The 26,238-nt window shown below is 45.8% G+C and overlaps 1 protein-coding gene across 8 annotated transcripts in view; it reads right to left on the bottom strand.

The window, feature by feature from the left end:
- PROM1 (prominin 1) overlaps positions 1-26,238 on the bottom strand; it is a 135,277-nt gene that overhangs the window by 49,059 nt on the left and 59,980 nt on the right. For 4 of the 8 annotated variants that reach the window (XM_070458089.1, XM_070458088.1, XM_070458091.1 and 1 more), the window contains 2 exons: positions 15,191-15,246; positions 6,409-6,614 (listed from right to left, as the gene is read on the bottom strand). In XM_070458089.1, coding sequence (XP_070314190.1) covers positions 6,409-6,614; positions 15,191-15,246 — 262 coding nt within the window. Of the gene's footprint in view, positions 1-6,408; positions 6,615-7,491; positions 7,591-7,690; positions 7,856-9,382; positions 9,473-12,871; positions 13,143-15,190; positions 15,247-26,238 lie in introns of those variants that run through there. The other 4 variants (XM_070458095.1, XM_070458092.1, XM_070458093.1 and 1 more) reach the window with 4 other exon arrangements.

The raw sequence follows: 26,238 nt of genomic DNA, 5'->3' as shown, positions 1-26,238 counted from the left end.
ACAGTCTCTGGCACTTGGAGGACCACCTTAGAATCCAGTTTTGCCTGTCTTAAGTTTGCGTTAGTATTTATGAGGCTGAAATCACACCAGAGCAATAATGCTCAGTCGCTCAGGCGTGTCTGACTCTTTGCGACCCCACGGACCGGGGCCCCCCAGGCTCCTCTGTCCATGGAATTTTCCAGGCGAGAATACTTGAGTGGGTTGCAAGAGCAATAATGACTATTATTAATAAATTTATATATTCATACAAAATAAGGCCAAACAGCCCAAAACAGCAACTTTGAAGTAATGTCAACAGAAGGAAAAAAAAGTTGAATTACAGTAATATTCCTGCAGCTTTTCTTACCACACCAAATTTCCACCACTCTGTATGCTAAGTCAGGATCACCACCTGATACCCCTGCCCACCAGAGGACTTCACAAAGGCAGGCCTTTGCTCTTCCCCATTACGTCCAAGTTATTTGTCATTCATCATTCTCCAGACCCATTTTTCATATAAGTCAAAGTGCACTCAGGAAACGAGCAGCAAGTTCAAGTCCAGGCTGGATGATCTGCAACACCCAAGCTCCCATTCAGTCAGTTTAATCGCTCAGTCGTGTCTGACTCTTTGCAACCCCATGGACTGCAGCACGCCAGGCTTCCCTGTCCATCACCAACTCCCGGAGCTTGCTCAAACTCATGTCCAGTCAGTGATGCCATCCAACCATCTCATCCTCTGTCATCCCCTTCTCCTCCTGCCCTCAATTTTTCCCAGCATCAGGGTCTTTTCCAGGGAGTCAGTTCTTCCCATCAGGTGGCCAAAGTATTGGAGTTTCAGCTTCAGCATCAGTCCTTCCAATGAATATTCAGAACTGATTTCCATTAGGACGGACTGCTTTGAACCTTCCATTGGATGGTTACAAACTAACAGTTTTGTTGTTAACTTTTCCCTGAATCCCCTGGATAGGAGAACGCCTTGCCTTGAACTCCCAGAAGGCTCACCCTGAAGTTCTGATGTGTTTTTCTCACTTCATCCTCTCTTTTGCCTTATTTCCACCTGTGCTGAACTGCCCTAAAAAGAGGTGGGAACTGCTTCTTGGTCAACCTTGGGTAATGCAGGGTCTTGTGTCCAAGGTGGGTGCTTGGTGCAGATGGATTTAAGGACTGGGCTTTGTTTCATCTGGTCCATTTAGAAGATTAGCCATAGGTTTAGAGTGTCCCAGGCAGAAACCATCCCTTTACTGAATAAATGCCTTCATTCCAAACATAAATCAGGAAACATGGCGTTGCAAAAAAAACCAGCTGATTTTCAATGCAACATATTTAAAGACACATTTCTGTTACTCAGTTATGAATCTAGTTAAAATGAAAGCCATGGATCATTTTTCAAAAACTGTACTAAACAGAATTCTGGGATAGAATTCAGCCAACTTTCAAAGCTGATTTTCATACTCACAACTCACTGCAAATTTTATACTTAAATTAAAGATGGCAAATTCAAATGCCTATGCAGGCAGGCAGAAAGCATGAAGGGCAAAGTGTGTGGGCTGGACTGGGGGAGCTGGGAGATCAGAGGTGGTGATGGCAGAGATTCTCTGTGCCTCCGATAAGTGCTGCCTTGATGCAAGAAGACCAGAGTTGCCAGATCTTCCAATTATTCACAAAAATCTGGGAATCTAAATAAAATTTCCTGTTTAAAAAAAAAGTCCCATTTTTAAATACTACCAGCAAAGCAAAGGAAAAAAATTCTGAATACTACACAAACCAATTGTATAACTCTTATTCAAATAGAAATAGAGAATGAAAAGCACTTCCCTGGTAGCTCAGCTGGTAGACAATCCGCTTGCAAAGTGCGAGACCCACCGGAGAAGGGATAGGCTACCCACTCCTGTATTCTTGGGCTTCCCTGCTGGCTCAGATGGTAAAGAATCTGCCTGCAATGCAGGAGACCCGGGTTTGATCCCTGGGTCAGGAAGAACCCCTGGAGAAGAGAATGGCAACCCACTCCAGTGTTCTTGCCTGGAGAATTAAATTCCATGGACAGAGGAGCCTGGTGGTTACAATCCATGGGTGGCAGAGTCAGACATGACTGAGGGACGAACACTTCCACTTTCAGTCAACTCTTGGGATTTAATGATAATGAGGGAGATTCACCTCACATAAAAAGGGAGTAAGATTTCAATCAAATGATAGCCAAATGACTATCAGTTCTCTGGCACTGACACAAAAAAAAGCCTTTAAGCTATCAAAACACATACTTTTATGTTGTACAACACAATCTCTTGAAGTTTGTAGCAGAAGATGTGAGTTTATATTATGACACATAACACGACACTTTCTATATTTTACATGGACAGACTACTTTTCCCTCATATACACTTAAAAGTAAATGTTTAAAAGTTTTTAGAGTTTCTAAACCTTTAAGATGGGGAGCAATTTTTTTCTACCAATTCCTACTGACAATGAAGTTCGCTAATAAGAGCCAAATAAATGTTTTAAGTCTGTGACCGACCTCTTACTTTTTAAAGATAACTTTTCAATTTCAGCTTCAATTTTAAATAACTAGCCCTCTCATTAGAAAGTCTCATGATTTTCTAGGCATGCTGGCTCGATTTCTTTTCTAGAAGTTTATGGCCTCCAAACCCAGAATTGACATCACATCCTAAGACCAACAACAAAAATGAACTTTGAAAAGAGCCACCTTCCTGAAAATGACTGGGATTCAGTTTTCACCCCAGTAACTGGCAAAAGCTGACATTGTACTGGTACGCTTGGCAACAACTGCATGCTGGAGAAAGAAAGGCACAGCTGTCCCTTTTGTTGTTGCTTACAACCTTTTTGAAAGTCTGAAAAATTCAGTGATGATAAATGCAAAGGAAAGAAAGGAGAGAAAACCTGTTTTTTTTCTGGAGCGAGACACATCTGCTTAGAGTCTACCATAAGACAGGGTGATGTAATCTACTGCTGATCGTCAAACAGACTTACGTAAACATACATCAGTATCTGTGGAATTCGAACATTCCACAGCTGCCTTGGGAAAAGCTCAAAAGGAGAAAGAACACGACCACATACATTCCACATATACCAGGGGATCTTTCTCCTTGACACCTACGCTTTTCTCAATTAGAAAGAAAAGATTTAAAAAATTTTTGCAAAATAGAATGTATTAAAAAAAAAAACCGAGACACTTAAAAACCAACTTCTTTTTGAATGTAACACTTAGTATAGAACCACAAAATGGGACTGAACCTGATAAAAGGCAAATGGACTGCTCTGGGCTCCTGAAAGGACTTATTAAAAAAATCACATACAAAGATTAAATATCAGTAGTATTCAATCTTGGCTGAGGTCTTTGGAAGCATACGCTAACACCTCTTTTTCTCTCTCCTTCTGCCTTCTGATTTTGTGGACACTCACTGTTCTCTTATTTTATCTAATATTCTGATTTTATGGACATAGTTCCTCCTCTCTTTTTTCTAGATATTTCTGTTTTCCACTGGTTTTTAATCTTCTTGGCTAGTTTTGTTTACTTGCAAACATTTAAAACAACTCATGATGTTGAATAAACTTACAAACAAGTAGATATTCTAAAAGGATGACTTAAAGTCACTATTTAAATTTTTTAAATTCAAAGTAAAGAAGTTTAAATTTCTAGTCTGAATTTAAAGTAAACAAAACAATTTTAATACTCCTCTTATTTAGACCTATCTATAATTTGTATATAAATTCAACGTATTATGTGAAATAAATTAGTTTAAAATTTGTCACAGCCTCGAAGAGTGGATCCACTCTGGTTTAATTATATCGAATTTAAAATTATGATATTAAATTATAAGTTTTACTTGAGTGGGGAAAATATCTTCACTGAGTGTAGAGAAGATTATAGAATCACAGATGTATTTTTTAAAATGATTTTCTAAACTAAAATATACTCAAGAGAGAAAAAAACTCATCTAAATGTGTTTGATGAGACTGAGTCCTCAAGAATAAAAAAAATTTATGTAGCATTCGTTTTATATAAAATGAAAGCCAAGCTTATCGCTGACACTGAAGCTGTAACGTTTATGTATCTTTACATAACATGCATCTACATGAAGTGAAAACTATTAAGTAATCATGCTAACAAGAAGCCCCACGAACAAGTATTTTCAAAAGACACTTTGTCACCTGAACCTCATCTTTGATGTCCAGGGGTGTGCAGAGAGGAAGAGGGACCACAGTTCAGGACTCTGGATGAATGAAGGATGTAAGTTTCAGGCTTCAAGGAAATGCACAGGGTCTGACTTGTCTTGGGCGGTAACTGACATTCCTCTGGTAGCTACTCCCCCCGCTGTAGGGTCTGTACATTCCTGAAAACACTTCAAACACCAGGCAGAGAGCCTGGGGACATCTGGAATCACCATCGCCCCAGTCTCAAGCTGCCTCTCAGAGTTCAGTGGGCAGAAGCAGTCAGATTCAAATTACAAACCAAGAGACAAGAGGCACACAGGGAAACAGGAACGAGAGAGCGGACCCACAGCCCTGCCTTGCGGACAAAATGCACGCACAAACTCCCTGGTAGTCGAACCAAGGTGCACAAAATCAGCTGGGGAACTCATAGTTCCCCAGATAGTTCCTCTCTCCGTGCCTCTACTGTGGCCCACACTTAAAGAACTTTTCTTCTTTGGTTTGCAGCCAGAACTTTGGAACTTTAAATTGTTCTATTTAATGTCTGTTTTCTGCTTAAATTCCCCAGTATCAGTTCTTTAGCGAAACTTGAAAAATCTTTCTCACGGCTATCAAGCAACTGTGATGCTTGCAGACACATCAAGGAGGATGTGACTCTCCACTCCTCACTATCTCTGGGACTCCTTGAAGCTCAGCATCGCTCATGTTACAGGCACTTTATTTCTGGATATGACACGCTCATTGAATGGATGAAGGAATGTGGAGAGATGCCCAAATATCACCACCAGGGTGCCAAGATCATGAAGCACACTCTTTTTGAAGGAATCTGATTTGGACTCAAGAAATCCCATGGACAGAGGAGCCTGGAGGTCTACAATCCATGGGGTCACAAAAGAGTCGGACACAAATTTGCGACTACACAACAACTGTCCTCATCTTAAAAGCAGTGTCCTGATCTGTCAGTCCACTGAAGACTTCTGGCAGCAGCAGGGCTGCCAGAGAAACATCCTAAGTTATGAAGTGTGCTCCAGGCTTCAAGAGAGCGTTCCATATCATTTCCAAAAGGAAGAACACCGACAGAACCAGAAATAGGCAAATTCTATAACTGGGTAATGCATCATAACTAGGGTACAGGCGCCTGCCTCCAGATTACTATGCGAAACACTGAAGGAAATGTTTACAGAACATGGAACACTATAGGAGCTAGATCATTATTTTTTTTTTAGTTTATTGAATTTTATTTTATTTTTGGCCACACTGCATGCACAGCATGTGGGATCTTAAGTTCCCTGACCAGGGGTCGAACCCACAACCCCTTCACTGGAAGCATGGAGCCTTAACCACTGGACCACCCGAGAGGTCCCTGAAGGAGCTAGATTTCTAGATTTATGCATGTGTTACTTATTTTTGACTCAGTAATAGTCTTGATGCTATGTTTCATTAAACTGGGGTACAGCTGTTTCGCAATGTCGTGTCAGTTTCTGCCATACAGTGAAGTGACTCAGCCACACGTACACACGTCTCCCGCCCCTCCTGGGCCTCCCTCCCACACTGCGCGCCCATCCCAACGTTCTCGGCCGTCACAGAGCCCCGAGCTGGGGTCTCTGGGCTGTGCAGCTCATTTCCACTCTCTGCTTTACACACGGCGGTGCACGCGTGCCAATCTCAACCCCCCGGTTCGTCCCAAGCCCTACCCCATACCCACACACTCATTCCCTACTCTGAGTCATAGTTGTGAAGATCATTCTCTCAAGAACCTGTGACTGCAAGCGTCATTATCATTTTCAAAGGGGAGAGAGGTATAGTGAACAGATTCTTTCTCACAGTAAGAATCTACATTGAACAAACTTTAAAAAAAAAAAACTTTTTAAAAAAAGATCCCTTGGGAAATAAAGATCAGCTAGTAAATACTTGCTTTGCCGTCCTGCATGGTCCCTGTCTCGAGAGAGCTACTTAAGAGGAAGGAGGTGCTATCCTGAAAGACGAATGCTTTCTGCAGGCCCAGAATTTATTCAGATGTCTTCAAAATGAAAAAAATACCATGAGGTTGGCTTATCACCTAAACTAGAGCAGTCCAATGATACTGCCAACTTCTGTTTATAGTGAGGCTCGGGACAAGCATCTTTGTTCTCTTTTCTGGTTTTCTTTCTTTTTCCTGTTTCTGTATTCTCTTGTGTTTCAAGCTCATGTGCTCAACAGGTAAACACAAGTATTGCTCATCAGCCTCAGACCCACACAGCTGTTGTCCAAGGTTCTACTTGCCTCATGAACACACAGATCACCAGGAGGGAGATTGTAAAATACTTCTTGAGGAAGGGACCACTTTTCTTCTGACGCTGGTGCATTTCTCCACCACACTTGTTACAGCAACGACACAGACAAAAGAAAAATCCCACCAGAGGCATCAGAATAATAAACAGCAATCCCAGGGCAGCACAGATAATAACCCCGATCTCATAGTAGATAATCTGCAAGTCAAACAAAAGAAACAGCAAAGACTGTGACACCAGTTACACGGAGAACATTCCACAGTGTACACATTATATGCTTTTTTAACCTATTTGCCATCATGGCTTAAAGCCTCAGGGGTATGTGTGTGTGTGTGTGTCCACTTTGAAGATCCTTCCTGAAACAAAGGATGCAGAGATTTCAGTTGTCAGAATATGGGATCAAGCAGTTGCTACCTTCTTTCAGTCAGTCGGTTCAGTTGCTCAGTCATGTCTGACTCTTTGCGACCCCATGGACCGCAGCATGCCAGGCTTCCCTGTCCATCACCAACTCCTGGAGCCTACATAAACTCATGTCCATTGAGTCGGTGATGCCATCCAACCATCTCATCCTCTGTCGGTTCCCTTCTCCTCCTGCCTTCAATCTTTCCCAGCATCAGGGTCTTTTCAAATGAGTCAGTTCTTCTCACTGAATCCAGTGAGTCAGTTCTGGAAAAGACCTTCTTTCAACTTCCAGGAAAATATCCAAATGCAAAGTCAAGTTGCAAATTGTTTAATTTCAACCCCAAAGAGTCGGATATGACTGAGAAATTAATTGTTCCACTTTCACTTTCAAAGGTACTTTGTTTTCAAATGGCATGATAAATTTTGCCAGAACTCCTTGTATAATGAGTAAGCCCCGGTGGCTCAGCAGTAAAGAATCTGCCTGCAATGCAGGAGATGCAGGAGACACAGATTCAGTCCCTGGGTGGGAAGGCCAATCCCCTGGAGGAGGAATTGGCAACTCACTCCAGGATTCTTGTTGTGAAAAGTCCCGTGGACAGACGGGCCCGGCAAGGCTACCGTCCATGGGATTGCAGAGCCAGACATGACTGAGCGACTAAACACACACACATACCAAGGGTGTTTTTCACCAGAAAGACAGAACCAGCAGTAGTTATTCAGGATTCACAGTAGTTTGGATAGGATCAATTAATGACAAATTCATCATTGTAGAAGAATCTGGAATATACCTAAATTTAAGGGAAAAAGTCTCAGTCTTTCCAAATCAAACATGATAGTTTCCTCACCCAGGTACTGAGAATAAAAATACATACCTTGTAAGGTCATCATGAACACTGTAGACCATATGCAGTTAGCGATAAGGTGCCAAGGAAAGTACGTGGCACGAGCAGACGGTCCATACGTGGCCCTTTCAGGCCGGTGGGATGGGGCTCAGGAGCCTTCATCTCATAAGTCTCTAGGTTCCTAACGAGCCCAATTTCTAGACACAATCACGTGACCAAAACCTGTTTTCATAAACACAGCTGGCTTTGTTCCAGCCTAGTAAAAATTAACGCCACGGGAGGATGAAACTTGTTCTCGTTCCAGTCCCTGCAGGCTAGTACTCGAACCGACATAAAGGAAGACACTGTGAAAGAACGCAGAAAAGCGACAGGCTGGACGTTTGCAACTACTGGAGCAGCTAGAGAGCTAGACATTCTGAAGCCAAGCAGAGCAAAGGAAAACGAAACCCAAGTCTTGTTCCTACGAGTAAATGTGATGTCCTTGTGAGACCGCACTGAACTTGGGAGTCTGAGAACCTGCTCTGAATCCCAGCAGAGGAGGCTTTTAATTCTCTAAAGCAGGGAATGTTACATTAGGGTTAACGTCCTTAGCAGATTGAGAGGGACAGATAATTAAATGAGCTAATGTGTAAACTAGCAAAGTGCCCAGCACACAGCAAATGTTCAATCAATATTAGCTAACTCTGTGGGCAAATGCTTATTATGAGCATTGAATTAGGTATACACAGCACTTGAATATTATCTAATTCCATATTCCATATAATTAGATATCCTTTATCCTATAAGGTTAAAAGGGTACAAAGGAAAAATAGTGCATTTTTGATGCACTCATCAAACATACTTCTTAAAATAAGCCAGACACCAGGGCCATGTAGAGTCATTACTTGTTGGTCTGTAACCCTCCCTTGAGCACTCACATCACTGGCCACTTGAAAACCCAGCTCTAGACACACCAAACTCTTACTTATTCTGCTACCATTTCTCAGCAAGTATTCTAAACTGTTACTATTTTTAAAAATTGTTACTACTTCTAAAGGAATTTAAAATCCTTTCTGAATCCTAGGAGACAGAGAACCCCAGGAAAGAAGGTGTATCGAAATGTTTCACATGCACTATCTTTAGTCCCAGATGAGAACTTTATATTTTGTATATAAGCTTTCCAATGAAGGGAAGTGAAGCGAAAGTCCCTCAGAGGTATGCGACTCTTTGCGACCCCATGGACTGGAGCCCACCAGGCTCCTCTGTCTTTGGGATTCTCCAGGGAAGAGTACTGGAGTGGGTATTCTTCTCCAGGGGGTCTTCCCAACCCAGGAACCGAACCCGGCATTGTAGGCGGATTCTTTACCATCTGAGTCGCTAGGGAGGACTGAACACTGGGCTGAACAGTATCTGGAACAAGATATGTCATTTCCAGAGTTCACGTCTAGACTGAAGTCTGGCCAAGACCTGGCAAGGACATAAATATTGTCCTGACACACCAAGATCTCCGGACGGCTTTGTGGGTTGCGTTGAAGAGAAGATCGAAATTTTAAGCTTGCCAAGATGGTTTCTTATTCTTTCCTGGACTACTAGAGCTGAAAGAGAGGATGAAGACAATAGCAGAAACAAAAATGAAGCAACTTAAAAACTATCAGTGGAGAGGACAGGGAACTGGGGGTTCTCGCAAAAGCGTCACAGCGAGCTTTACACAGAGCAACGTCAAACAGCAGGCAAGGGCATTACCTTCAGAGTCAAGACTACGTTTTCTGGCTGAGGAAGGCAGAGCCGTCGCAGAGTTTGTGCAAGCACGGGCAGCATGCATCAAGAAAACAGAAAACGTTACTGGAGCGATTAACCGCCACTGAGAACACCAACGTCCAGCACAGAGAGAATCGAGAGAGAGAAGGAGCATTTATGAGAGAAACAGTGTTTCAGGGAAGAGTCAGTTCTAGGGCCCCCACTTGAATTTACAGCTGGGTTTCCTGAAAGGCTCTTCATCAGTGTGCTAATCAGTTACAGACCGGGAATTAGAGGGAAAGTCACAAATGCTTAACACACTAACCACGTGGTCCCCATAGAGCAGAGTCCGGGGCTGCCTAAACCCCAGAGCCCAAGGCTCCTTTCTGAAATGACAATCCGATGATGTCATTCTCTTGCTTAGCAGCATGCCATGGGGTCCCACCACGTTTAATTCAAACTTCTCCACGTGGGCCTATCTTACTTACTCCTGGCTTCCTGGCCCCCTTCTTATTGGTCCCTAGGAAGCCCCGTGCTCTCTCTCCCTTCCTCACTTTGAGCTCCCCGCTGCTTGAACATTAATCCCATCACTCTTCTCCTGAGGAAACTCAAGTCTGAGTGTGGATGCTGCTTCCTCCAGGAAAGTCTGTCCTGATGACCACATCTGGGTTGGCTGTACATTCTTCCTGCATGCTGCCATGGAGTACTACACCTGCCCTTTCAAGGTACTACAGCCCTTCCATCGTGTGGAGTGATGGCTCCAACGTGACCTGCAGCTCCAGGAGGGCGAGGACCGTGACCATCACATTCACTGTCTCTCCCAGGTGCTCGGTCCCGGACCTGTCTTATGAGAGGTGCCGGATCACAGTCAGACAAGCTAATGGAGAGAACAGAGAAGGAGCAACATCGCCTAAGACCAACAATCCCTAAACAGTGGTCCAGAGATGGGGGATTGTCAGCGACAGGCAAGGACTGATCCACGGCAAAGTAATGAGCTTCCCACGATGAGAAATCTGCTCAAGTTATGAGACTGTCCCTTGTTTCTTTTAAAAAAGAGGAGGCAGTGACAAAGTCATTGTTACACTTTTGCAAACACAGAGACTGGGTTTCAAGCGTCACAAACCCACCTGGATTGATGAATTGACATTTACAAAGTGACGAATCAATGTCCCAGGACTCTTAGCTCTGGCGAGGTCGGGACTGAGGCCTTAGCAATCAGTCCCAGGCCCTGCACCTGACTCCAGAGGAAGCTCCAAGACCAGTTCAGCTCAGTCACTCAGTCATGTCCAACTCTTTTCGACTCCATGGGCTGCAGCATGCCAGGCTTCCCTGTCCATCACCAATTCTTGGAGCTTGCTGAAACTCATCATCAAGTTGGTGATGCCATCCAACCATCTCATCCAAGACAGCGAGGCGTAGTAACTGAGGGATGAAAAGAATGAGGAGGATCCGGCCCAGCTGAGTCTAGAGGAGCGTCAGCCAAGACGCTGGAGTGGAGCTGAACCAAGGCCACACGAAAACCACTTCAGGAAGTCATCGCAAGGAGACTCGAAGTCCTGCCAACACTGATGCTCAGAATATAAAAGATGGCAGGTGGGAGGGGGGCACGAGGCTGGGGAGAACATCCCCTGAAAAGTTTTAGAGGTGTGGGTGACACTTATGGATCATCGGTGGGAGGTGATCCTAAGTCACCACCTAAATTATCTGATACCGTGCATTCCTTGAAGATAGGAACCTTGTCCTTTAACTGAGCAGGCACCACTCTGACAAGCTAGGCTGAGAGGTTCTCCCTGCAGAAACCCCAAGTGAGCAGTGAGACAAGTGATGTTGCAGTTTCCCTTGTTTACAGCCAGCAGGTGGAGAGTCTGTGGAGGGGCTGGCCCACACCCCCTGGTCCCCAGGGGAAATGTATTCTTCCATATCAGGGTTGCTTTGCATAGCTCATTTTGCATCACAAGCCCAGAGCTTGGCTCACCCCCTGCGTGCTGAAAGCTCAGGACGGAATGGATGAATGTCACTTGCGACCTAAACACCTCTGCTGTGGGCAGTCTCCTCCTGTGGACACCAAGAGTTACTGTTTGCAAAGCACGTTCTTGGGCGCCTGCCATGGAGCCCGTACTATGCAAGTGCTAGCAAACAGTTGGCAGCGAGGTTCAAAAGCGAGGGGATGTATGTATCCCTGTGGCTGACTCATATTGAGGGTTTGACAGAAAACAGCAAAATTCTGTAAAGCAATTATCCTTCAATAAAAATAAATTCATTTAAATAAAGAATAAAAGCCTAAACACAAGTTAAAAAAAAAAAGAGGGTTATTCAAGTTGCTTCTCGGATTTCTATAGCTTCATCTGTCTGGTCCTCAGATTTCCTCATGGCTCCATAACTCCAAATTGTCTTCCGAGCCAGGTCTTCCACTTCTGCCTGACCATCTCCTGCCGGGGGAGCTGCACACAGTAATCTCTCATGGTTTCATAGGTAAAAGGTGCAGCTCTGGGGCTCTCACCCTCTGTGCTCACAGCTCAAGATACTCGGATGGAAGCCGCTCTTCCCAGTGAGTCACCTTAGGATGCCACTGTAAAGTCCCTTACACGCCAGTGCCACTCTGGAGGCTTTCTTCCTCAAGTGCCAGTACACTTTGCATCCTCAGCACGTTCACCACCCTGGATCCGAACTTCTCATGGCATGTGTATCCCTCTCCATCTGGCCTTCCAGGTGTCTACTGCACCAGTCAGCTAGGGCTGCTATAACCAAATACCAGGGCTGGGTGGCTTGAAGAACAGAAATTTATTTTCTCATAGTTCTGGAGGCTGGAAAGTCTAAAGTCAAGGTGTGGGCGGGGTTAGTTTCTTTTAATGCCGCTCTCCTTGGCTTGCAGATGGCCATCTTCTTCCTGTCCCCACAGAGACTTTGTGTCCTAATCTCTTCTTAGAAGGAGACCAGTCAGACTAGATTAACACCCACCTGAATGACCCCATTTTGACTTAATCACCCCTTTAAAGACCTTACCTCTAAATACTATCCCATTCTGAGCCACAGGGGATTAGCACTTCAGCTATGAGTTTTGGACACAATTCAGCTCACAATGTCCAAGCATACACAAGTCTAACCCCACGACCTCCTTTTCACCAACTGCAAATTATTGGAGTAGACATTACTTTCACATGTTTGTCCTCCTATTATGCATTGCTCCTAGTGTGTGCTCTGTAAATACTCATTAAGTGAACACATTAAACAAAGGGGGAAAAAGTGTTTTAAAAAAATCTCCGGAGGAGAACGAGACCACAGATCTTCAAGGACTACTTTGCATGTTCAGCTGAGGTGGAACGAGGAGGCAGTTTCGTGGGAAGGAGTCATATTTCCATCCAGAGTCAAGGCTGCCCCTTGGAACACAGGGTATACACCTACTGACAGCTTCCAACTTCCCAAGGGATGAAGTTCACTGAAAGAGCCCCTGTCCAGAGATCGCCAACTCAGCTGCCCCGGCTACTGTGGGCTCACCAGGAGATGAAACGAGCTCAGGACATGGACAGTTGTAGGACTCCCAAGGGCCGTTCAGCTGGACAGACGGTCGCTGTGTGACTGTGTGTATCACCCCCAGTGGGCATGGCCAGCACAGAGGATGCTGTGGAGTCCGCCCGAGTCCCGAGACCGTTAGCCATCTCCGTGTGCCTCCCCAGGCTTCTTACTACAGATACTCGTGCTCGAAGGCATCTTCCAGAACCATGGAAAGTCAGAGCGCTCAGGGATTAATACCGCCCCCTGCCCCAGGCGGCCCTTACAGTGCCTCTTCAGTTTCCGTGCTGGGAGCGCGCAGCCCCCGCCCCTTCCGGTGGGCTGGTCCACCGGGTCCAGGGCGGCTGCTCTACGGGACGGAGCCCTGTCGCCCCCTGTGGTGGGTGATGGAATGACACACCCCCTGTAGGCTGCCCTCCCTCCTGTTTCACCTCCCACTCCCCAGCCAGGGTTCCCGGAACTTTCCAAATAAGCGACTCGCCCTGAAGTCCTTGACTCAGGCTCTGCTTCAGGACAGCATTTACCTGACTAAGGCCAGTTAGAAAGCTCCCCTCCCAAGGCGCCCTGGCTTCCTGGGTGTCTTTGTTTAACCAAATCCTTCTCCCTGGATAACTGGGAAACATGACCCAGTTCCACGCTTAGGGTAGGAGTCCATTCATTCACAAGGGCCCAGTTTTGTCTCCTTTCTCCACTCCAGCAGTGTTTATCTATTTGTAAAGATGCCTGATGTGGAGAGGAAATCAGGAACGAGGGGGCCCCCAAGTCTACAGGAACTCCAGGTCTAATATCAAGCCAACCACAGATGACTCGTCCAGGGATGGTGGCAGCCAATGCCAGCTCATACTCAACAGGCTGCTCAGAGTCACCTCAGGGTCCAAGGCCCTAGACCCCCCAGGCCTGGACCAGATGAAGCTCGGCCACTCATCCCCTCCCATGTCTCTGCAGGGCTAACAGGCACTCCAGCTGGGCTGCTAATGGCATGCAAATTTTTAACATAAATATGAGAGCAACAGTCATTTTATTCTGCCCAGGGAGGCAGGCAGACACGGGGCATCATGTCCGGAAGATATAAGTGAAGCCAGTGGAACTGAAGAATAAAGATGCTTTCCGAGGTATCAGGGCAGGCTGCAGGCACCAGGGAGTAAATGGCTCCTTTCCTTTTATACACATAAAGGGCCATGAAATGAGGCTTTCCTCTTGGCTTTTACATTCAGTTTTGTCTTGACTGTCATTTTACTGCAAATTGAGAATATGCAGCCATTGTTCCCACCGTCAGACAAGGAGGGTTCACTGCCCTCCTGGTGCAGCGCCCTCACACCCACCGGGGACACTTTCATTCACATCTGTCATGCTGGCCATTAAATAAATAAAAGTCCTGCTGGTCCCTTTGATTGTTGTCTTGACAACCACCTTCATACCAGGAAAGGTTGGAATGGGCAGTCTGACCCTGCAGGACTAATAGCTTGACAACCAGACTCAACTAATCTTTATTATCCTAACATTCATGGCAACAAACATTTGCCTGTTTGTTTTACTGGCAACTGGCATTCATCAAAAGCCAGAATCAAAAGAACACATTTGTCTCTTGAAGGAAGTTAATCTCGTGGATGCAAACGGTGAATTCACAGCACCCTAACCCTAACCCTAACCTTGGAGTTAAGTAGAGACGTGAAGGTGCCTGGGTACCTTCTGACAATACTGGCCACTCACCTGAGCAGGGCCTTCCAGGCCCTGCCCTGCCCTGGCTCCAGCTCACCTGGCCTTCCTCTCCCCTCATCCACCAGCTCCATCTGTGGGCTTCCTCCTCTCATGCCCCGTCCTCCCCTCACGTGTTCCCCGCAGCCTGGGCCCCCGCAAAGCCACCTCCCACCCACTCCAGCCCTCTCAGCTTTACCAGAGTCACCTCCTGGTGGAAGCACTCTGGTCAGAATTCACTCTTTCTCTTCTGCACGTGCGCATGCATGTGTTACAAGTATGCGTCCCTGCTTCTAGGGATGTTCAAACCACTCCATTTGTTAGAGGTCTCCTCCCTTGCTTAAAAAAAAAAAAAAATAGCATAAGACTTCATTAAAGGAACTTTTAGATTTTCAATAAAATACAGCTTAAAAGGTGAATATTTCTGTAAATGCCACCTTTGAAATTTCTATAGTTCACATGGGATTTAAAAGGTGTTTCAATATTCCATAAAACTTCTAAGTCAAATATTAGCTAAATTCACAGATTTATTTAAAGATTAACTTTCAAGTCAGCCAATATTTTGCTCATACTCATTTTTTGATAACAAATACATCAATCCAAAATTACCTTATCATACTCCTTTGAGGGGTCGAACTTCTTCTGTATAATATTTCTTAAAATATCTGGGGGGAAAAAAGCCACAAAACAATAGCAAGATTACTTTTTCAGTAAAAATATAAAAAGGCTATTTAGAAAATATGTGCTCACAAATTATTGAACTGTGACATAGTATACTTTTATTTCTCTTTCTTAAAGTAGGTAAATAATTGAGCTAATGAGGCTCTAATGAATCAAAGAATGGAAGGCAGATATTTTTTACCTCAAGTTTTGCTAGTTGGCAGAACTGGAGGGTTGCCATTTTTAAGAGTTTTCAGCTTTTCACAAGACGCCTTCATATTTACCAGCAAACCACATACACCTACTTAATACTCACTGATAAAATGTTACACTGAAGTCGCCATTTCTTTTTTGTCAATAAATCAAGTTTAATTATTTCTTCTTAAATTCCCGACGCGGCCACACCCATATGTTGACTCTGGTTGCTCAGTCATACAAACTGCAGGAGCTGAGCAACAGAAACCATACGGTCCTCAAAGCCTCAAGTCTTTACCACCTTGCCCTTCACAAAACAAGTCTGCCAACCCTTTTCTATATGAACACGTTGACAGGACACTGAATTGCAAGGTTTAAAGTTTTAATGTGACCGGCGTGCTTGATTTTTGCCGGTTGATTTATGTAGTCCAAACTGGATTGACAGCAACCAGCCTCAGGAAAGAATGAAGATCTAAACTGCAAATGTGATTTTTTGTTTTCAGTTGGAAAACGCGTTAACAGTTGCATGCAGGTTAGTGACGTCAGATTTCCTTAGTGAACTGTGACCCCATGTATCCCTAGTGCTTTTTGTCCCACAGCCCATGAAACCTCGAATTCTTACTTGGAAACACAGATGTGATTTAGTCTTTAACAAACACACATTTACATGATATTTTACAAATGAAAGGAATTTACAATTAACCTAACCCAAGAGCTCTTTTATTAAGATTTTTTTTTGATGTGGACCATTTTTAGTCTTTATTGAATTTGTTACAATATTGCTTCTGTTTTTATGCTGTGGTTTTTTTTGGCCCGGAGGCATGTTGGATCTTAGCTCTCTGACCAGGCATCGAACCCCCATCCCAGTCTCAACCTCCAGGGAAGTCCCCTACCAAGAGCTCTCAGCATGAGCTGTCCCTCCCCACCTCCAAGCAGTGCATGAAAATCCAGAAACACTAAGCAAAGTTGGATGTTTCTGGACATGATCATTTGGGGCATTTAAAAACTCTCATGTAGGTCTGGAGCTACGTTGTATCCTGATCCACCCATCTAGTAATGACATAGCGCGGCAGACGGCAGGCGGCTCAGTGGTAAAGAATCCACCTGCCAATGCAGGAGAAGCGGGTTCCATCCCTCGGTTGGGAAGATTCCCTGGAGGAGGAAATGGCAACCCACTCCAGGATTCCTGCCTGGAAAATTCCATGGACACAGGAGCCTGGTGGGCTACAGTGTATGGGGTCACAAAAAGTCGGACATGACTGAGTGGCTGAGCTCCCACGATGCGCTGATAGGGAGGATGACGTGTCTAAAATCTGTGACCCCAGCCCAGGTCTCCCCTCCTCTGGTGGGGGCCCATCCCACACTGCCCACTGTCTCCTGCCCCAGGAGCGAGCGTCTGGGATGTTCTGGGTCCTGCACGATCACTTCCAAAGGGCACTACTGGGGGGGCAAGGGAAACCCCAGGGTGAACCCTGTTTTAAATCAAAGATGCTCAGATGTACAGACCGGGAAACAAAGCAAGTCACGTGCCCACAGGACATGTGAGCGTTTTCCTTTTGGAAAACCACTTCCCACATGCATGGAGCAGACACATGCAATGCAGGAACAGGGATTTTCAGGCTGGCAGGTGCCCTGGGAACCCTAGAGCTTCTCCAGGGTCCCACAGGGGCAACCCAGGACCAGAAGGTCACAGGTATCCTCCGGCCTTGAACCAGTCTCTTTGCTTCACCTGCACACACGTGACAAGTGTTGCTCAAGCAGAGGCCTCACTATGTTGTGCTGGCCAAAAACCCATCTCAAGACTCTGAGCACAGACATCTCTGTTCCTGTGGTTTAAAGCAGCACCATGTTACAAAAACACACCAAGAGCCACGTAGGTAATTTCAGATTTCCAAGTAGCTCCATTTAAAAAGGTAATTAATTTAAGATTAATTTTAGGGACTTCTCAGGCAATCCAGTGGTTAAGACTCCACACGTCCAATGCAGGGACTGAGGTTCAATCCCTGGTCAGGGAACTAAGATCTCACATGCCTTGCAGTCCAGCCCTCCAAAAAATTTCTACCATGTCAAGGTTATACAAATATTTTTTTTAAATTTTTAAGATTAACTTTAATATTTTACTTACTCCAAGTATATGCAAAACAGTATCACTTCAATGTTGTTGCTGTTCAGTTGCTAAGTTGTGTCTGACTCTTTGAGACCCCACGGACTGCAGCACACCAGGCTTCCCTGTCCTTCACTATCTCCCTGAGTTTGCCCAAACTCATGTCTGCTGAGTTAGTGATGCCATCCAATCATCTCATTCTCTGTCACTCCCTTCTCCTCTTGCCCTCAATCTTTCCGAGCATCAGGGTCTATTCAATATGGTATCAATATAAATATGAATCTGGAGGGGCTTTCCAGCTATTTCAGAGGTAAAGAACCCGCCTGCCAATGCAGGAGACCCGGGTTTGATCCCTGGGTCAGGAAGACTCCCCCTAGAGGAGGAAATAGCAACCCACTACAATATTCTTGCTCGGAAAATTCCATGGACAGAGGAAACTGGTGGGTTACAGTCCACAGGGTTGCAAAAGAGTTGGACATGACTGAGTGACTGAGCACACACAAATATGAATGAGCTCTTTTACAGTCTTATTTTCATACCAAGAGTTCAGAAGCTAGTGTGGATCCCTTCAGTTCAGTTCAGTCGCTCAGTCGTGTCCGACTCTTTGCAACCCCATGGACTGCATGCAGCATGCCAGGCCTCCCTGTCCATCACCAACTCCCGGAGTTTACTCAAACCCATGTCCATCGAGTCAGTGATGCCATCCAACCATCTCATCCTCTGTGGTCCCCTTCTCCTGCCTTCAATCTGACCTCCTTTAGGGTGGACTGGTTGGATCTCCTTGCAGGCCAAGGAACCCTCAAGAGTCCTTGGATCCATTCAGTGCATCGCGATTCAGACAAGCTACAGTTCAAGTGCTTTGTGGCCACATGCAGTGAGGGACTTCTGCCCTGGACAGCCCAGGCCCAGAGGCGGGGGGTCCCCCTGCTTACTTTCACCCTAGGGTTCACCCTCTCCCCCCAAAGTCCCAAGGCCTCCATTCCCTTTCTTATCGTCCCCTCCTTCCCAGTGCCCCTAGCCACAAGCACACAGAATGAGCATCCTTCACGCTCAGGACCACAATATCCACGCTTCCCTTGGCTTCCCTGTGTATCTCTACTTAAGTGGCTCTTCATCAGGGTAAGCGAACATGAGAAGTGCCTGCCCAACGCGACGCAAGCATCTTTCCTTGATAAGCCAGGGACCGACCTTCTGTGGCTCTTACCTCCTCCAGGAGCCTGGAAGCCTCCAGGCAAACAAAATCTATCTCAGAACTAATAGCTCCATTGCTGGAGCTATTCAGAACTCTGAATCTGCTACCGTCCATCTCAGAAAGCACGTGCAAGAACTGGAGCCCCACCTCTCCCTCACCACCCCGGGTGGTCCCCAAGCATCACACTCACTCTACTGCACCCGGTCCTTTTGTCTTTGTCTGCCCACCCAGTCCACACGAGGAGCCGGGCTCAAGGACGCGGCCTGCAGAGAGTAATGTGAGCTGAGACCATCTGGATGCTGTACACCACAGCACCCAGTCGACCCCCACATTAACTTGGAAGATTCAGGTTGGGTGGGGGCGTGCAGAGATCTATTCATCTTTCAGGCCCTCAAGACAGGCCTCGAAAGTAAGTTTTCCTCCTTCTTAAACCTGCTACTGACCCATCATGGGGACCTCTTAAGCCTCTCCTAGCTCTCGAGTTTCAGATGTCACCTGGGTCCCCCGCCCCCACGCTGCAAGGCTGTGACCCAACCCAGCAGCAAGTCCCAGGGCTCCAAAACCATCTGTGGGGTGGATGCCGCCCAAGCACAATACTTCTTCACCAGAAAGAGTGTTGCTTCCACCCGCAGGTTGGATGGGATCCCTGAATCTGTGACTAGCTCCCCGTATCGCCTGCTGAGTATTAGCCATTAGCAGGCGAGCGGCACAGAACCCTGGAGAACACACAAACCGAGACCTCGGCCTAGGCGGGGTGCTCACTGCAGACTGCCCACCGTGACCGACACCAGCTCTGATGCTTCCCAAACGGACCGTGAAGGGAAGTGAGGAGAAAGTCGCTCAGTCGTGTCCAACTCTGCGACCCCATGGATTGTAGCTGCCCAGGTTGGGTTCGATCCCTGGGTTGGGAAAACCCCCTGGAGAAGGGAAAGGCTACCCACTCCAGTATGCTGGCCTGGAGAATTCCATGGACTACAGTCCCTGGGGTCGCAAAGAGTCAGACAGGACTGAGCGACTTTCCCTTCACTTCACTTCATGGTCCATTTGGAAAGCATCAGAGCTGGTGTCGGTCACGGTGGACCGTCTAAATGGACAGTCTCGCCTAACACTCCCCACCGTGTCTACATGCTTCTCAGCTCTTGGGAAGGCAGGCACAGCTCAAAGCAAGCTATAAAATGATCCATACCATGAGGGCAGCAGGTTCCATTTGCTGCAAGAATCCTGCTGACTTAAACCTGACCTGCTCTTCAGGTCACTCAGCACTCAAACCACCGTATTAAGTGCCAGTAGGGTGCCAGGTGCTCTGATCATGATAGAAGGGAATCAGACTCTTTGCTTGAGAAACCACTGTATTCACCCACCCTCCATGAGGCTTCAGTGTGGACAATAGTGACCTCCCTGTCCCTCCAGAGCTGAGGGAGGATCTACTGAGATGGGACCTGAAAGGCTCTGTTCCAGGAGGCAAGTGAGATCTCCCTGCCCTGGACTCAGAGGGCGGTCTGGTCACCTTTCTTCCTGCCCTGGGTTCATTTCTTACTGTCTTTCCATGCTCTTTTCCATAACATAGTAGTTTCATCTGAAGATACAGCAGTGTGAAGGAAATAGATAAACATGTGGATAAGGAAGTTACTTCCATGGTAGAAGACTGTTTCTCAGAATCCAACTGCATGGGTCTTCCTGGGTAGACCGTCAGCCGCTCTGTGCTCAGCTCCCAGACCTTACAATGTCTTCTGAACTGGGGATTTACTTTAAACTTCATGTGATGATGGAAATTAAGAAATGCAGCAGCTGGACATCTTGGTGGTTCAGTGGTTAAGACTCGGTGATACTAAAGCAGGGGGCAGGGTTTGATCCTTGGTCAGGGAACTGAGATCCCACATGCCGTGTGGCCTAGCCAAAAAAAATTAACAACTAAAAAACTAAAGTATAGAAAGTCTTGAAAATAACAAGAGAAAATTCCTATTATATACGGAAACAAAACTATTACAAATAATGTAACTTCCCAGAAGAAACTATGGAGGCTAAAGGACAGTGAAATGAATGACAGATTCGTAGATCTGAAAAAACACAAAAAAAGTTGTCAACCAAGAATTCTAGATGCAGCCAAATATCTATTAAAATAAAAATAATAATAAAAGAATTGTGATAGCAAGAGCAAGAACAATACCTTGGTTATACTACCAAGTTACAAAGTGGGTGGGTGTTGTTTTTGGCTCCTTATGTGTGTGTCTGTATATGTGTAATTCCTCCATGAGTTTTTTGATGTCTGAAGCGACACAAGCCATGTAAAATAAAAAAGTGCCTCATGCAGGCTCTGTCTACGACAGATCCATCTTCCTTAGCTTAGACAACACTCATCTTGACAAGTAGTTCAGTAGTTCAGTCGCTCAGTTGTGTCAGACTCTTTGCGACCCCATGAACCTCAGCACATCAGGCCTCCCTGTCCATCACCAACTCCCAGAGTCTACCCAAACCCATGTCCATTGAGTCAGTGATACCATCCAACCATCTCATCCTCTGTCATCCCCTTCTCCTCCTGCCCTCAATCTTTCCCAGCATCAGGGTCTTTTCAAATGAGTCAGATATTCTCATCAGGGGGCCAAAGTACTGGAGTTTCAGCTTCAACATCAGTCCTTCCAATGAATACCCAGGACTGATTTCCTTTAGGATGGACTGGTTGGATCTCCCTGCAGTCCAAGGGACTCTCAAGAGTCTTCTCCAACACCACAGTTCAAAAACATCAATTCTTCAGTGCTCAGCTTTCTTTATGGTCCAACTCTCACATCCATACATGACCACTGGAAAAATCATAGCCTTGACTAGATGGACCTTTGTCGGCAAAGTGATGTCTCTGTTTTTTAATATGCTGTCTAGGGTGGTCATAGCTTTTCTTCCAAGGAGCAAGCATCTTCTAATTTCATGGCTGCAGTCACCATCTGCAGTGATTTTGGAGCCCAAGAAAATAAAGTCTGTCCCTGTTTCCATTGTTTCCCCATCTATTTGCCCTGAAGTGATGGGACAGGATGCCATTCATGATGTTCTCAAGATAAGAATACTGAAGTGGTTTGCCGTTCCCTTCTCCAGTGGACCACATTTGTCAGAACTCTCCACCATGACCCATTGGCCATCTTGGGTGGCCCTACATGGCATGGCTCATAGTTTCATTGAGTTAGACAAGACTGTGGTCCATGGGTGTGGAAGAGCTTGGGGCCTTTTGTCCTGAGCAGAGTTTAGCGCAGTGCTCGGTATGTGGTATCAATACACTGACGTGGGACTGTGGGCATCTGTCCTTCACCTTCACCCTCATGCTGCTCTGCCCTGAAAATGGGAGGACCTTGCTTATTCAGTTCTTCAGTGACTGGAATTGGGAGAGGACTAGACTTTTCTCCAGCTACATATTACGTCCTCACCCCCAGCCTCAAACACTGGAGGTAGCGACCTATGATAGTCAGGTTCTCCAAAGAAACAGAACCAGGAAGAGGTGAGATGATAGAGACAGAGATAAAAAGACAGAGGAGAAGAGAGAGATGGAGATAGAAATAAAGAGATGAACAGACAGAGATAGAGAGATGAGATAGAGAAATATATAGAGCTAGAGACAGAAATAGAAGGAGAGACAGAGCGGGAGGGAGAGAGAGAAGGTGAGAGACTGATCTTAAGGACGCGTGGGCACGAGCCAGTCTGAAATCTCAGGGCAGGCTGGGAACTCAGCCAGCGGCTGACATCACAGTCTTGAAGCTGAGTCTCTCCATCCTCTGGAAATCTGGCTTTGCTCTGAAGACTTTTCAGCTGATTGCATGAGGGCCACCCACATTATGGAGGGGAGTCCCCTAAACGAAGTCATCTTCCTGTAGGTGTGAACCACATCTACAAAACACCTTCCCAGCAACACTTAGGTTAGCATTTCACCAAATCACTGGGTATCACTTCCTGGCCACGTGGACACAGAAGACCAACCACGACTGGGCCATGCCAGCTGTGCCCCCCCAAGGAATGGTTACGCTCCGTGGGTGTGCTGGAGCAGAGCGTATCTGAGCAGCCCTGTCACCCTCAGCCCCAGCCAGGTCATCGGGTCCCTTTAGGCAAGGACAGGGGACCAAAGGTTGTCTCTGAGGACAACTGATCTGAATGATGGAACAAAGAATGCTGAGTTGACTTAGGTTTGGTGTGAGCTGAACTAAAAAGGCAGACAAACAATTGTATTTTGAAAAGACTTCCTTCAAAAACATCAGAACTAAATTGGTTGGTCAGTTGCAAGGTTAAGCGTCACTTCTTTGACAAAGGTTCTTCAGCAAGCTCATATTCCAGCAGCCTGATTGGTTGAAACGTGTTCGCTGTTCTTTGACATAGGGATGAACGTGACCTGCCCACTCCTTGGTTCACATGTTCGTCTGGCTGCTCTGGATGTCAATTTGGAGACTCAAACCATGCCACTGCCTCGGGTCCTGGAGCTCACCATATTCCTTCTGGAGCGTCCACGGTGAGTCTGTCTGAACTTAACACTTCAGGGAGAATGCATTTCAACAACCCCTTCAGGCAGCCACAGTCCTGTACCTTTCAGTTTCACAGAGCACTTCCTTCTGCAGTTCACCCCCTCCATCAACACACCTAAATCCTTCGGTTTGTGGTTTATAAAGGGATTGATGATTCAGATATTTGAAAGCCAAGCTGCCTTTACTGGAACTTATCAAAGGTAGTCCCCGTGTCTCCAGGTATGTCACCAAGTATCCCAGAGGGCAAACCCCTTTTCCCGCATTTAATACAATCTGAATCAACCCTTGATGTGGTTTCCCTTCATTTCAACAGTTCTTGAATTGACTGGAGCGGCTTCCCTGCAGAAGGACGCATGGGCTTGCACCAGGATTCACATTGGCACTAGCTCACTCTTCCAGAAAAGAGGCCAGGCAAACGCTACACAGGACGCGATTCTCGAGAAAACCTCCGGGACCAGTCTGGCCCTTTACTTTCCCCGGCACTAGCTCACACCCATCCATGCTGGGGATTCTATTTCACTGCTAGACCACATACAGCCAGGTCTGCGACTGGGGCAGGCTGGCCCTTCAATCATTTCAAGTGCCTTAGAGGAGGCAGGCTCTTGCATTGCATAGGAGCAGGGGGGCTTGTGGGGTCTCTGGAACTTGGAATCCCTGACAAAGATGCCACTGGAATAAGGGCTCAAAGCACAGTGGCCTCCCTGATCACGGGACGGGGCTAGGAGGGGGCCACTGGGCCTGAGACAAAGACGGACCAGCAGCTGTGGTGGATTTACCATCACTGGTACATCCAGGACAGGGGAGGCAGGGAACATGGCTAAGATACCTGTGGAGTCCAGAATATGTGGTCATTCCCTCACTAAGACCTTCTGGGAAAGCACACTTTGTGTCTGCTCTCCGTTTGAGGATTGCTGGCCTTGAGGATGTTTGAAACACATCTTTTGTCTGTGCCAAGGTCCCCGTGACTACACAGACACTCCCGTGAGTGTGTGAATCAGAATCCCATTTTGCTCCCTCGTGTGACAATAGAAGGCTCAGCTACGGACCACGGCCCCCCCTGGACACAGAGGGAGACCAGGAGCAGAGTGAAGCAGGAAGAATTTTTCCTGTGTATACTCTGAACTCCCTTGAACTTTTAAGAGAGTATCTTAAAATTTTTAAACAAAGCTATTTATTGTCTAATAATGAAACAATATGAAAGACATCCTTTCACCTCTTTTCCAGCCCTCCTCTCCCCAAAAATCTATAAAAGGGCAGAGTTCATGACACTATCAAGCTAAAAAATTCTAGTTCCTATAAATATAACCAGATTTGACAGTTTCTTGTGTAGGAGATGTGATCTGGAGTCATTTTTACAGTATGTCAGCATGTAGTATTTGTCATCTTAAAAAACAAAAAAAACCTTGTGATTTCCCTGGTGGTCCAATGGTTAAGGCTCTGCACTTCCAATGCTGGGTGCATGGGTTTGATTCCTGGTTGGGGAACTCAGATCCCACATGCTGCGTGGCATGGCCCAAACAAACAAGAAAAAACCTGAAAAGAAATGAAGCGAAAATCTGCAAAATTTCAGATGTTTCCCAATACATAATCATTGGAAAGGTAATAATCAAATATTCAAGATCTAGAAAAGCCCAGTTTTGTCCCAACAAGTATGTGGTGCAGGCAAACCACACTCTTCCAGCGTTTTGTTAATAACACACCAGAAGCACTCTTTTTTGTGGTTTTATCTCCATTCATTCAGCTTGCATCAGCTGAGCTGTACAATCTCCAAGAGTCTCTTATGTTTGTCCCCAAACTACTTTCTATCAGTTGTCCTTGTTGATGTAATTTCATAACTTAATTAAACATTATATAAGCAGATAAAACACGAGAAACAAAAGTTGTTTATTTATACAGATTCTAAATTGAATGTTTTTTAAAACTCAATCAAGAGGGGTTATTTTGCAAAAGAAAAGGTCTGTTGAATGCACTGTGGGAGCCGCCACTCTAAAAGCCCTGATGAAAGGGAAAGTGTGAGTTGCTCAGTCCTGTCTGACTCTGTGTGACCCCATGGACTCTAGCCCATCAGGCTCCTCTGTCCTCGGGATTTCCCAGGCAAGAATACTGAAGTGGGTTGCCATTCCCTTCTCCAGGGGACATTCCTGACCCAGGGATCAAACTCGGGTCTCCATTCAGGAGAATTCTTCACCATCTGAGCCACCAGGGAAGTCCAAAAGTCCTGATAGAAAAACAATAAGAATCTAGGGGAAAAAAATCAGTGCTCAGGTGACACCACAGATTCTTGTTGATGGAATAAAACCCGAATTAGAAGCCACGAGAGCTGTGTTGCTGGGGAAATTCCTACCCAGAGACTTACACTCCTCTGACATTAGGATGACACTCCCCTGACATTCACAACAAACTGTGGAAAATTCTTAAAGAGATGATAACACCAGACCACCTTATCTGCCTCCTGAGAAATCTATATGCAGGTCAAGAAGCAACAGTTAGAACTGGACATGGAACAATGGACTGGTTCCAAACTGGGAAAGGAGTACCTCAAGGCTGTATACTGTCACCCTGATTATTTAACTAATATGCAGAGTACACCACATGAAATGCCAAGCTGGATGAAGCACAAGCTGGAATCAAGATGGCCGGGAGAAATATCAATGACCTCAGATATGCAGATGACACCACCCTTATGGCATAAAGTGAAGAAGAATTAAAGAGTCTCTTGATAAAAGTGAAAGAGGAGAGTAAATAAGCCAGCTTAAAACTCAGCATTCAGAAAACTAAGACCATGGAATCTGGTTCCATAACTTCATAGCAAATAGATGGGGAAACAGTGGAAACAGTGACAGACTTTATTTTCTTGGGCTCCAAAATCACTGCAAATGGTGACTGCAGCCATGAAATTAAAAGACGTTTGCTCCTTAGAAGAAAAGCTATGACCAACCTAGACAGCATATTAAAAAGCAGAGATATTACTTTGCTGACAAAGGTCCATCTAGTCAAAGCTATGGTTTTTCCA

This window comes from Odocoileus virginianus, chromosome 29 (genome assembly GCF_023699985.2).
Source record: "Odocoileus virginianus isolate 20LAN1187 ecotype Illinois chromosome 29, Ovbor_1.2, whole genome shotgun sequence".
In the NCBI taxonomy this organism is placed as follows: domain Eukaryota; kingdom Metazoa; phylum Chordata; class Mammalia; order Artiodactyla; family Cervidae; genus Odocoileus; species Odocoileus virginianus.
This window is presented reverse-complemented; position numbering and strand designations above follow the sequence as displayed.